Raw genomic sequence first — 13,737 nt, forward strand, 5'->3', positions numbered from 1 at the left:
GATAACTATTAATTTGTTCATCATGAAAGAAGAGCTTAACCAACATTTCTTATAAAAAAATCGTAAAAGACCTTGTGAACCATGCTTTTTTTGTGTGTGTAATACTGTGGCAGGGTAGCACTGTGGCTCAAGCTGCTTCCGGCAGGAAGGAGACTCAGAGGCTGGAAAGCTGCAGTTTAAGCACTGGTCCTGTCCCCCGTCCCCTCCCCACCCCTATAGAAAGTGTAGTAGTCCTCCTTTTGTGAAATGTGACTAGAGTCCAGCGCAGGTTGTGGACAATTTAAGTAGGGCCATTAATACTTTAGGCTCTGGTCAGAGGTTGTATTGGTTCAATTTAGTAATTAAATATGTAAAACAAAGCGCTAGACTACAATAGCCAATTTTGTTCTCCCTTGGTATAATGTCCCTTCTCCCTTCTATAATGTCTTCCTAATGTACATATATTGAGCTGAGGCTTAAGTGGAAATTTCCCCAAGGTTTGAAAAAGTCTGATTGTAGGTTGTGACTTTTTTAAACAAGGGGCAAATGTTTCACACTGAATGTCTCAACTCGAGTCAATACACATTGTTTTTATTTTAGTAAAGCATTATATATCAAGTTTTACAATATATTTTTTTATTATGCAAGAGATGTTGGTGAGCAATAACATGTTGACTATTGACTTCTAAGTGACAACAATAGTTATTTAACTGATGACAGCAAGTATGAGTATTGGCAGGTTTTGTGGGCAGTAAACATGTACAGTGTGGTAAAGTATTAATAAATGGCCACTGGTAAATCCTAGCAATACCCATGATAAAAGAAAATGTACATTTAATCCACTTCACTGGGCCCAGTTTGGAGAGCTGCAGGTTTATGAAATACTGTACATCATACATCCTGCTACGAACCAACTTCCAAAAGATAAAACATAATTTATATGTTTAATCACATTATCTGTGGTAGGACTGGGGATTTAGAGTTCTAAAGGTATGGGAGCTACAAAACAGGACTGTGGTAGAAAAGACCTCTCCTTGGCTATGTGGCACATCTTCCTCAGATCCTCCTCGCATTACAATTAAGAAGAGTTGCTTTAAACAAATACAGTGCTATGCCTTTTAAGGGCGGGTAAGAGTTTTCAGCAATGTAGATCTCTGTTATCAAGGTTGTTATTTCAGCCCACCAATGTTTGAGTTGGCTGTGGTTTTGCCATGGGTGTGGGGACCGGGAGTGCAACCAGCCTCATGTTTACTGAACTGGTTGTAAAGGGAAATCTCTGGTTTCTCTTCTTTCCCTTTAATGTCTGATATTGTGTTTTAGAAAACTTGTCACCATACCTTATAAGTCCATGGTGAACATACATGTTATTTTAATTATTCTTTGTAAAGCATTTATATGTATAGTCCAGACTGGATGTACCCCTCTGTCAATATGCAACATTTACATTTTTACATATTCATACACTTTATGATAGCTCAGGTTTTTGTATGTACAACCATGGTGGGACATATTTTTATATATTATTCCAAAATATAAAAATTGTGTGATTCTGTATGAAGCTGCAAGGTAGATGAGGGTGTGGGAGGTGTCTCTGTGAGGGTAGTCATAGCAGGATCACACCTATTTGGCTCACAGAGTGATGTACCTGCAAGAGGTAAGAAATGAAACAAAAACTACCTTTGCTAAACAAACAGGACGATCAGCTTGTTAAACTGAAGTTTTCTGAGCCAAGAAATCGTGTTTTGGAATAAAACTGAGCATGATTTTGAGACATGGCAACTTTCACATAGGGATATGATTTCAAGCTTCTGCAATCATTTGATATGTGAGTATAGTAACACGAGTGCTAACATAGCAATGTGTGATCTTGAAGCGCAAAATACTTAAATGCAGAGTTACACACAGTAGGGGTCTATTTTAACAATCTAAACAGTAACAGACCCAGATCAAAGTTATACTGTTTTTCTTATATAAACGATATTAGATTGCCCAGCCAAGTTTCAAGTACATTGATACAGAGTAGAGCTATGGGCAAGCATGAAATTGATATTGTCTATGAACGGTGAATTCGCAACTGTCAGTTGAAGGTAAAATCAGTCCTAGATTATGAACCCTATGTTGTTCTTATACAGCAGCTTTTGGGGGAACAGTCTGAAAGTATCTGCACCTGTATTAGTGTCTGAAACAATTTTACAGGCGCACTGTCTTTGCCTTCTTTCAGTTACATACAGTGGCATTTACAAGCAAACAAATGTAAGTCACAGCATCTAGCAATAAAAAGTTAATGAACATGTTGTGCACCTATGACTATATTCATAAAGAATTGAATTTCTGCCAGAAGACTTCAAAGCTATGGGTGTACTGCTGCTTTGTAAATCCAGCCTTAGCTGTTCTTCAGCACACAAATGTAGTTGTTGTTGAATCAGCTGTTTCTGCATTGAGATAAGCCATGATCAACTCTAGATACAACACTAATTTAGCAGAACTATATCAAATAATTAAACAATTATATTCAAGTATATATTTTGTCTATGTTTGAACTGTACTAGCAAGTTTAGTCAATTCATGTAAAAACAAATGTTGACGCAAAAAAAAAATATTCTGTAGAAATCTAAAGTATTTATTGTTGCTGAAAACCATTTAATTCAGTTTTCAGAGAAACTAAACTACAGAAGTGTCTTAGCCCTTCCAGCTCTGTGAAACATTAAAAATGCTGATTTTGTTGGCCTAGATGTGTTTAATACAGTATGTCATGTTAAAAAAGTGACATAGAGCACTGTGAAAGCATTGTCAAACATAGGCAATCATAAAAGAGAAAATGTAAATAATTGCAACTGTTGTAAATGCATGATGGTATAAGCCTGTAAAAAGCATTATAAGTTGAAAAATTACCATGTTACATTTTGTAAGAGGGAAACCCCCCAGTAAGGGAAACTCTGCCTCAGCATGTGAACATGTCTTATTAATGAATCATGAGGAAATACCATTCCAGTCCTACTTTTACTCTCTAAGCCACTGAAAACAATCACAGATATCATTTTCCATTTCAGTTGCGTCTAACACCATCCAGTTGTTTACGAAAGCAGTATCCTCTACTTAGACGTGCTGTGACAGGATGGACGTGAGTGGTGACGTCAGGCCAGATGCAGGAAGCAAAACAAATAGGCAATACTGCAGTTCAAAGGCGCGTGGTGCACCGTTTATTTAAACAAAAATAAATAAAAGGTTTTAACAAAAATAAATGCTCACAGAGCACAGAAAATAAAAGCTTTACACAAAATAATCACGAACACTGAAAGAAAATAATAACTCCAGGTCAGGCTGGGCAAATCGCCTTCATTGTTCCTAGACGTTTTTTGTTTTAAATTTCTCTCTCCTTGCTCGCTCTCGTTCCGCCTTTCGAACACCCAAAGAGCTGCAGGTATTTATGCAGGTGACTAGCTCCCGATTAGCAACAAATTAATCACCGAATTAATTCGGGAGATGGCCACCATCTGCACAGGTTTTTTAAATTATTAATGTGGACGGGCTTCCCATCCACGCTGTAACATAAATACAAAACAAAACATATAGCTACGCCATCAAAACAATAACATGGCTGTCGCCATCATTTTTACACATAACAATAAATAAATCATAATACATAAATACAAAATAACACAGGGGCGGAGGGGGAGACCCCGTTCTAAACATAAATACAAAATCAAAACAATACAAAAACGAGGCAGACAGCACCTTGCTCGTCCTCCACATATAAAAACATTTTATAGCAGAGCTTTGCCCTGCCCCTTTTTAATAATGTGCAGGGCTCTGTACCGCCCTGCTACACGGGCCTGAAGGTTTAGAAAATTCATGAATCAGGTTTTCATGGAAACACTGCCTACTACCTGATGCTAAGTTACTTTCTACACCCCTGACCCTATTAGCTCACACCAGGGCTGCTGCTGTGTACTGGACAGATGGGTTAGGGATCACCTCACAATTAACCTTTAGCTGAGGAAATATGTTCAGGATTTACAGATATCACAGAACTCCTACATATTGCTTAATAGCACTGTGCAACCTTTGAATTCAAATGGAATTAGACAAAAGATGAAAAATATAAGCAGTGATGGCTGGTGAACTTTGAGAGGGATGGGGCATTGAAGAACCAACTCTTATTTTATCCCCCAGCCATATCCCCCGTATTTCACCTCTCCCAATTACACATATAAAAACGTTGCATACTATTTGTACTGCATTGAACTTCAGTTATCCTCCCGTAATTGCTATTGCATTACATTACTGAAACGAAAGCCTGTGATATAAATGAGCAGAGATACTAGGCTACTGATTTCTGTATATTCAAATAAATATTCCTACAGAAGTAGCAGGCCATGTAAATAACTAGCATTTGATATAAATACAGTATGAATAACCATATCGCCCTATGCTTAAGTATTACTTTTAGTGCAGAGGGAAAACAAATGTAGGGTATCAGGTTTAATCAAACAATAGATTGACGAATCTCTGCGATTTATTTTACTTTCTTTTCTGCAGGAACATACTGTAGTTAGGATATTAAAACATGTTTCACCTATTTTAAAAGTGGCTTGATTGTTTAGAATATCATACTGTAGTCATGACAGCTATACACTTTCATAACTATCACAGGCGCTGGGTTCAGCACCCCAGAGCTCATTGAAAACTTGCATTGCTTCTACCCACTAAGAGCTCAGAAATCACTACTGCGCATATGCTCCTGGGGCGAAAGGCTTCAGCACCCCAGAACCAATTGGAAACGCAGGCTTCTGATCTGTTCCTCCCACCCCATTACTGTGTGCAGCAGGGGTGAGAAATAATGCTTTGTAATGCAGGTAACAATTATCGTAATGTTGATAATAGTAGCTTCCATTAGATCATTATTATTACTTATTAATTTAAACTGGTGGGACGGTGCCCTTTGCGCCCTTATACACGAGCCGCCACTGAATGTAAGTGTAACCTTTGTGTAAGTGGGCTGTCCCTAATGTGACTAATTAATTTTGTTGTGCAATCCTCAAAAAACTGTAATATATAAAACCTGCCTCTCTTTTGCCAGTCAGTTTCAGTAAGCACAGGTAAGACAGCAAATATGGCAAATCCTGACAGAGCTCATAGTAGGTGCTCAGTTGACATGTGCTTCTGTATCCCATGCTGCACAAATTACCGCTGTGGCACAAGGAACACAAATCTAAAAAGGAATGTCACATAATAGATTTTGCTGCAGTTCTCTGAAGACAGTACAGACTAGGCACTACAAATTACAGCTGTCCTGATTTGCCCATCGTGGTCCTATACTCCTTATTTGCAGTATTATGGAAGGTGTCTTTTGCCCAACACCTGTATAGCCATTACATAAAGTAGTATCCCTGGAGATTATAATAAATGTGGTCCTCAACCAGAACCACAGCCATTCCAGAAGTTGGACTACTTATTTTGAAAATCAAGTTATCAAAACTCATGTTTATATTAAGACCATAATAACTTTACTGATTACCTTAAGTAAGACACTCACAACTTTGCTGAAGCCCAACTCCCATCCTATACATACAGGAGAGAATCACGTCAATGCATAGATTTTATCACTAGAAGAGTGGAAACTTGTAGTTGACGCCTTTTTCCTTCCTCTGTTTTTTTCAGAACTCACATGAAAAGCTATTGTTAATGTTTGATGGACCATCTTGTATAATTTATCTGCACAATTAATGACAGGAAGGATATTCAATTTTAATTGATGATCTGGTACAGTTGCTCATAGAAAAATAAAATAAAAAAAAAGCATAATTCTCCCTAAAGTGGATGAATAACTTGTATTTCTGGTACCCGTATGACTGTCTGCATATACTGTGGCAGATCATCCACCTCTGAAATAATTAACATTTGAGTGCCAAGGCTGTAAAAACTCCTTTAGGACATTTCTATCTGTAAAGAAATATGTAAAGCACCAGAGAGTGAGTTAAAACACAGAGGTATTTAGAGGACCAGTCCCCTCCAGGTTTAACAGGTACTATAAAATAATAAACTACTTTACAGCCTTGAATGAGGTTTCATTGGTTCAGTTAAACAATGTAGAACATGGTTGGATCAAAGAGCTGGTCTGGAAGGGCCCACCTCAGATTCAGATCAATTCAATAAACCCCTGTCCTCACTCATGTCTCACATACCATAAGGCTATGTCAGGAGACTTGCCTGTCCATTTATGATCAATCTTGATATTTGAATTCCTTAACACTATCAATCTAGGCTATCAAAATCTAGGCACCCTGCCTTTCAGTTATATAAATAGTAGGCCAATGAAGGCTATGTATTCAGAACCCAAACTTGAGGAAACTTTGCAAGGGAATTCGTTATAAAAAGCTATTCTGCATACTAGATCTTTTTCATGTGAATATTTTCTCTGGAAGTATTTCTCTCTCAAGGTGATAGGTCAGGTGGCTGTTAAGGAATATCAATTAGAAGATGGATGTTTTCTCTTAAAATCATTCTGGACAGCTCTTTTTATTCATTGAAATGCAATCAGGAGGCAACTAAGCGTTGCACATTAGAGTTGTTTAGGCACATCAGTTTCAAAATTAGTGAGAATTCAGACAACAGGCCTAGTGCAGTTGACAGTGCTTTTAATCAGCATAATTACCCACTTGATGAATTTGATTCAGTGAAAGTCAGTCTCCAGTGGGGACAAGGAAATATCTGTGCATAATTAAAACAAAGTGTACATAATGATATAAAATGTGTTTCCCGATTATATTTATTGAACACTACAGCAAATATCCTGCATATGAAATAAAATTTCTGTACTGTATAACTTAAAAATGAAATGCCAAATCAGTATAAAAATATAAATGGAGTATAATGGAAAAATCAAATGCAAAGTACAGCACTTTGCTTATTTTTAAACGTAAAGCCCTATTAGGTGCTATAATGTAATAGTATAAACTTGTACATAATGTTATTTTATATTCACGGTAAATACACAAATTTTTTATCCCTTTCTGAGCCGGTACTGACCTGGTGCTACAGTCACTGAACCGGTACCAACCTAGTACTGAACCAACCACATACAGACTTGGTTCCGACCCAGTACTGATCCAATGCTAAAGCCACAGAACTGACCTGGTACTGTCCCAGTACTGACCCGATGCTAAAAACACTGAACTGACCTGGTACTGTCCCAGTACTGACCCGATGCTAAAGTCACCGAACTGACCTGGTACTGTTCCAGTACTGACCCGATGCTAAAGCCACCGAACTGACCTGGTTCTGTCCCAGTACTGACCCGGTGCTAAAGTAACTGAATTGATCTGGTACTGAAGTCACTGAACCGGTACTGAACCGACCCGGTAACGACCCGGTGCTGAAGTTTTTGAACCGGAGTCTGTTTAAAATATGTTCCTACCTCCTTAGGACTCTATTAAACAGGCAGAACCATTTTAAATGGAAAATACTCTCAATCCAACCACATCAACCCTTTTGATTTTTGGACGGGGAGTATGTTAATTAGGTACCACTATATTTGCATAACATCCCTCATACTGTCGAAATTGAGGTTTTGCGACTGTTCTCATCCTTCATGGCCATTTTTGATTTTTGCTCGGATCACGAAACAGTCGGAAAGTTAAAACCCTGCCACAAAAACCCTCCCCTACAGTCGGAAAAGCTTCATAGCCACTGTGACTACTGGTTAGTATGTTCAACCTCCCAGTCTCGGTATAGTCACAACATGGTTATAAATGCTGTGTTAGCAGTGCTTATTCAACTTCATGATACATTTTGCTTGTGCTTTTCATGCTTGGTTATATGTACAGTATCGCAGGCTGTTTGAGTAGTTGTTGCGAGTCGACTTGTTTTTGTTTGAAGCTGCAAAGTGAGTCTGGATTTTGCAGATGGTGGTTGCTGTAGGTGTTTCCCTACTGCTGCAGCTGCAGTGCCATGCATGAGAGCTGACTTTCCCATGGCCTTGCTTGGCCCACTCCTTCAGTGCCCTCATCGCTAGCGACTGTGAGAGGGTGGGCTAGGAGCACGTAGCTCCACAAGGTCATCCAGCCCTTTCAACCACAGTGGTAAGAAAGGTATAGAACAGTAAATCTCTGGTTCCCCTATGTAGGTTTTGACAAATGAATGGAACACATTTTGACATGGGATTAGGCTGTGATTTCAATGTAATTCTAGTGTTGCTATCCTTATAGCAGCTTTAAAATTATGGTAATACTTTCATTTATTTTGTGTTATCTAGTATTTCTTAAAGCCATCCTTAGTATAAGTATATAAGATTAAATTATAAGTGTAAATGACAGTCATATGTTCCAATAGGATTAATACAATTAAACACAAATAGAAATGGTATAGATTGTTGGTCGTGCAAGAAATTACAATAAACACGTATCCATAACAAGTATGCAGATTTATCTGAGTAGAAGGACAAAACAAGTACAGTACTTATTTTTCATGTACTTGTTTTTATGAAACTTCCGGTTATAGTCTTAAAAATACACAGTAGGACTGTTTTTGCTAGGGAAATACACATGAGGTACAGGTTATATCTTAAAAGATGTGTATTATAAAAGGGGCCATACGTGAGGGCTCGATCAACACAGGTGCAATACATTTCATACACACTGAAACAGTAACACACTCTAAAACCTAAAAAAAAAAAAAAAAAAAAAAAAAAAAAACTTAAACAACCAAATTGTGGGGGCTATGAAAAGAACAGAGGCTTTGACATAATATGTGACTGAATATTTTCACGGTTTCTGCCAAGCCAAAGAACTGGATTTGGTATCTCTTGGCAACAAAAATAGGCCAGGTGATGTTTTTCCAACATATTGTTTCGTACATGTGTACTGCTGTTTCCGATCAACTGTAAAAAGGTAATTGATAAACAGGGTTTGTCATATGCAAAGAATTAGGATTAACTGACTTTTTCAATGGGCAAAGTTAATGATATGTTGACAATGGAAAAACGGAGGCAGAGGGAGTGTAAGACAGAAGCATTTTTTAAACTTTTTTTGCAGATTACATTGTTCTTAAATACTAGTAGAACTGCATAGACAGGCACTGTGACACAAACACACACACACACACGAAACATATTTGTAATAGTGGTACAGAGGATGGTAGCATCTTTTTTACTTTGAGAACTGAATGGATTAGTGCAGCTTTCCTTTGGTATGTATCTTTGTTGTATTTTGCTTGCAGTAATATATCTTTTTTAAATTAAATTATTACAATGCATTCAGCTGGTTTCATAGACCTAAATTAACACTTGTCTTGGTCTACTTTACCTAAGTTAGCATTGGGAGCTTCTCAAAATGTCAATTAAAGACTCGACAGCTATTTTAGGATTGGGACAATAAGTTTTTCGTTTAGTGTATGGAAAACTGCAAATCGGTATGTAATTCAATATGTTAACATAACATTATTCAGGAGGTTTAGTTTGACTTTATGAAGCGAAATCAGTTAATGTTATAGGGTGGTGCAAAACTTTTGGCCATAGCTGTAAGTTGTTTGTTATAGATTTGTAACATTTAACAGAGTGATTTCCATTTAATAATGTTTCAAATTTTGACAAAGACCTAAAGGTACTGATTTAACTCTCTCTTCAGTCTGCTCAGAGACAGCCTGTACCTTGTTCAGGCTTCTCACATGTTACCTGGCACCTAAATGTGATCTCCAGCAAACTCCCCCTCTGCTTTGCTCCATGCAAACTCAGTCTAACTCCAGGTGTGCAGCCTGAAATAGCTGAAGGGTTTGTTTGTGTTTTACTTCTGCTAAATCAGCTAGTGACACGAGCATTCAGTGGGTGATTCAGTCTTGGTAGACCGCTGCCCTTGATTTGTAGGGCATACACCCAGACTCAAAAGGAAATATGTCACTGTTGTTATGAAATTGTTTCAGTAGTAACTAAAAACTACACAAACAACCTGACCTATTGTGCTAGATATTGGGTCTTATCAGATTGCTAAAGTCCCAGAGATCATTAAGGTACTGATAGAATAAATCATGTGGATTTCTAGTTCTTTTAAAGAGTGAAAGTCTGCTATTAATCTTTTTTTTAATTACATGCCCAGTGTTGAGACAAATTAAAACTTTACATATATAATTTTCTTGTAGTAATGTAGTAAGGATAACCCATAAAGTAGTTGAGCATTTATTGTAGAAACACCAAAGACAATCTTTTTTTCACTAGGAATGTAGAAATATTATATCGGTGGCTACTCCCTAGTTCAGCAATGAGGTTGGCCTCTTCAGTAGAGACCCATTTTTCATTAGGTCACCTGTGTCACTTTCCAATACACCTTTCATTATATATGTGTAATTTAATATAATTAAATGCTCACTTCACTGCAGTAAAAAAGTGTAGCATTTTTATTGAAAGCATTGTTAAACTAATATTAGTTTTGCTTGCTACATTTTTGTATGTGTTTTATTTTGCAGAGCTTTTGATGAAAATATGGCCATTGGAGATGATGACCTCATTGGGATCCCCTTCCCCAACCACAGCAATGAGGTGCTTTGCAGCCTGAATGAGCAGCGGCACGACGGACTGCTCTGTGACGTCATCCTGATTGTGAAGGACCAGGAGTATCGCACCCACCGGTCAGTGCTGGCCGCCTGCAGCCAGTACTTTAAGAAGCTCTTTACGGTGAGCACTGCAGAAGAGCAGCACAGCATTTACGAGATTGACTTTGTCACCCCAGAATCCCTGGCTGCCATCCTGGAATTTGCTTACACCTCCACGCTAACCATCACCACTGCCAAAGTCAAGGACATCCTTAGTGCTGCTCAGATGCTGGAGATCGAGTGTGTCATTAATGTGTGCCTTGAGATAATGGACATCAACAGAGAGGCTGATGAAGAAAAAGAAGAAGAAAAAGAAGATGATGAAGAAGAAGAAGAAGAAGAAGAAGAAGAAGATGATGAAGAAGAAGATGATGAAGAAGAGAATGCAATAAAGGCTTCAGAAAAGCAGGAACCACAGAAGGCAAACAACGTCCAGGATTGCCCACCAAGCACCTTGAAACCTGAACATACAGAGGGTCTCTTCAGACAAACACCAAGGGACTCTGAAAGTATAAAACAGTTCACACAGAGACGAAAGGAATCAGAAAGCCTAGAGGGTGGAACATCTGGGCCTTTAAGGAACTTCTCAATTGAATCCTTGCTTCAAGAAGGGCTTTATCCAAAACTGGCCGCCCAAGACAGAAGGTTGACTTTTTCCCCACTTATACCCGGATTCGTTCCACCTATGTGGGCTGAGGAGTTCCCAGGGCTGCCCCAGATCTTGGACCACCATCACAACCACCAAGAGGTTGAGAACGGACCTTTGAATTTGGTCATCAAAAAGGAAAATATTAAGGAGGAGCTCAAGGAAGATCTTCCCGCCAGTGGGTTCCCTAGCGACTTCTTGAAGGATATCATGGGCATCGGAGCCAAGAGTCAGCTGGGGAACTTCAAAGAGGAAACAGACTTTAGTTCCTACCTGAACTTCTTAGGTGCCTCCCACCTCGGAGGACTCTTCCCCCCTTGGCAGCTGGACGAGGACAGGAAGATGAAGCCCAAGGCATCTCAGCAGTGTCCCATCTGCAACAAAGTGATCCAAGGGGCAGGGAAACTGCCCCGCCACATGAGGACTCACACCGGAGAAAAGCCATACATGTGCAATATTTGCGAGGTCCGCTTTACCAGGTGGGTTGAAACATTCTGCTACATTGCGGTGCTGAGAGACTTATATTGTTTAAAAAAACCATCACCCATATACACCCACACATGCAAACATACACACACTGTGATAATATTTCAGATCCTTAAATTGTATATAAAGTGACCAGCAATCAAGTACATAAATCACTGTGTTGTAAAATGAGCAGTCTGTAAAAAATAGATTTAGTTTATTGCCATTCTAGTGTGTTATAATGCACTTTTAAAATGCTTTACCATACCTTTAGATTCCTTCTGCCATACCTCGTTATTACCATTTTTGAGAAATAACATAACCCAACGTTACTACTCTATGCCAGCTACATTTCTGTGGCCCTATACTTGCCACAGAAATGTAGCTGGCAATTTTTTAAGTATGTTTTAGTGGACCAAGTTAAGTTAGATATTGATTAAACCATTCTAGATCATTGTAGGCTAACAGTCCAGACAAAGTGTGTCAAATGAGGTCGCAAAAAAGTTAACTTCAATTTAAATATGGTGAGTAGATTTTACTGTAAATGCGCCACATTGGCGACCTAAGCATTCACTCTATATACAACAGAACTCTGGCTCTAAAATAAAAGGCTTTCTGCTTCAAAACTGGCAGATTCTGCACCACCCCTTTTGATCTTTCCTACCTAATCCTTTTGAACTTGTGAAACCAACCTCCTTATCTTGTTTCCATAGTAATGCGCACCAGCCAGTCAAGTTAGGATAGAACAGCAGAAATGATCGTTCTGAATTCATTCTGCTTTGTCTGCAGTTCGGAAGAGACAGCTATTGCCTACTATTGCCAAAGTAAATAGAATTTGTGGTCCCAACAAGGGGCAAAGGGAGTGTTGAGGTGTCTGTGTATCCATATGGCCCAGACAAGGGATTCTAAATAGTGGGACAGCTTTTTAAAATTTCCACCTGCTGCTGGAGAGCCACACCATTATTTTTTTTACTGTTATTTACTGATAGCCATGTATTGTGTAGTTACCTCTGTCAATTCTCATTTCTGAAAGAATATTGTAAAAATAAAAACAGCAAATAATTGTCTTGTTGACGCACTACCTGTTACTCTGCATTTAGGAACCAGGCAGCCGGTTCAGTTTGCTCCTGGTTTAATGATTGGCACACTGCATAGAGCAGCACGATTTCTTTAAAATTTCTTCAAACAAAAAGACACCAGCTTCATGAAAGATTGTAAATACGTCTGCTAAAGATCACTCTGTAGATCCAGTACAACGAGAGGACATTTCACCTGTCTGTTGTTATGTTTACCTTTTATTTATATTTTTATTTTGTTTGATGATTCACTGGTGGTGAAAATAGAATGTCTTTGAAAGGTGGACATAAACAAAATACTAAAATAAAATAGAATGTATTGTTTTTCGGGTAAGCATTTAAATATTTAGGAAAATTATACATTTTTTCTGCTTTAATAAATTTGAAGCTTAATTGTGAAATATCTTGAAATATCTATTTATAGACATCAAAATGCAGTGAAATAAATCAATCTGTACCATGGAAAAATAGAGCCCTAATTTTCCCTGATCCATGGCAATTCGTACTGGGCAGATCGATCAGCTAAGACGGCATGAGAAATGTAAAAAACATCCATTTTCTTTTTGCAGTTGGAGATAGTAGCTACTGTAGGTTTTGGGGGGAGAAGAACAAGAGTAGTTGAGACTCGAGTGAGGGGATGATTTAAAAATAATCAGGTCAATTTAAATTTCAAGCAAAGTGAGCTGAAGTAAAACCTGGTATACATTTTGCATTGTATTTTTTTTTTTTTTTTTAGGAATCAGATTTTGTGTTGTTTACCTGGCATTTTTGGAATCAAAACAAAAGCAAATATGGCAGTAACTGAAAAATAAAGAAATGCGTCTGTTTCATTTTATTTACATATATAGTTCCTTTCAAGCACAAAATGTTATTCCATTACCGATTGGGATATACCTCTGTGTAGCCCGATTTACCAGAGTACGTATGTCAAAGCTGCTTGACAGAGCCCTCTCTGCATCAGGCCCAGTGTCCCTGTCCCCGAAGGAATAA

The 13,737-nt window shown here is 38.3% G+C and overlaps 1 protein-coding gene across 6 annotated transcripts in view; it reads left to right on the plus strand.

The window, feature by feature from the left end:
- LOC121303821 (zinc finger and BTB domain-containing protein 7C-like) overlaps positions 1-13,737 on the plus strand; it is a 68,243-nt gene that overhangs the window by 43,783 nt on the left and 10,723 nt on the right. For all 6 annotated transcript variants that reach the window (XM_041234646.1, XM_041234637.1, XM_041234653.1 and 3 more), the window contains one exon: positions 10,435-11,685. In XM_041234646.1, coding sequence (XP_041090580.1) covers positions 10,451-11,685 — 1,235 coding nt within the window. In that variant the 5' untranslated portion in view covers positions 10,435-10,450. The remainder of the gene's footprint in view (positions 1-10,434; positions 11,686-13,737) is intronic.

The sequence above is a fragment of the Polyodon spathula genome, chromosome 2, assembly GCF_017654505.1.
Source record: "Polyodon spathula isolate WHYD16114869_AA chromosome 2, ASM1765450v1, whole genome shotgun sequence".
Lineage (NCBI taxonomy): Eukaryota > Metazoa > Chordata > Actinopteri > Acipenseriformes > Polyodontidae > Polyodon > Polyodon spathula.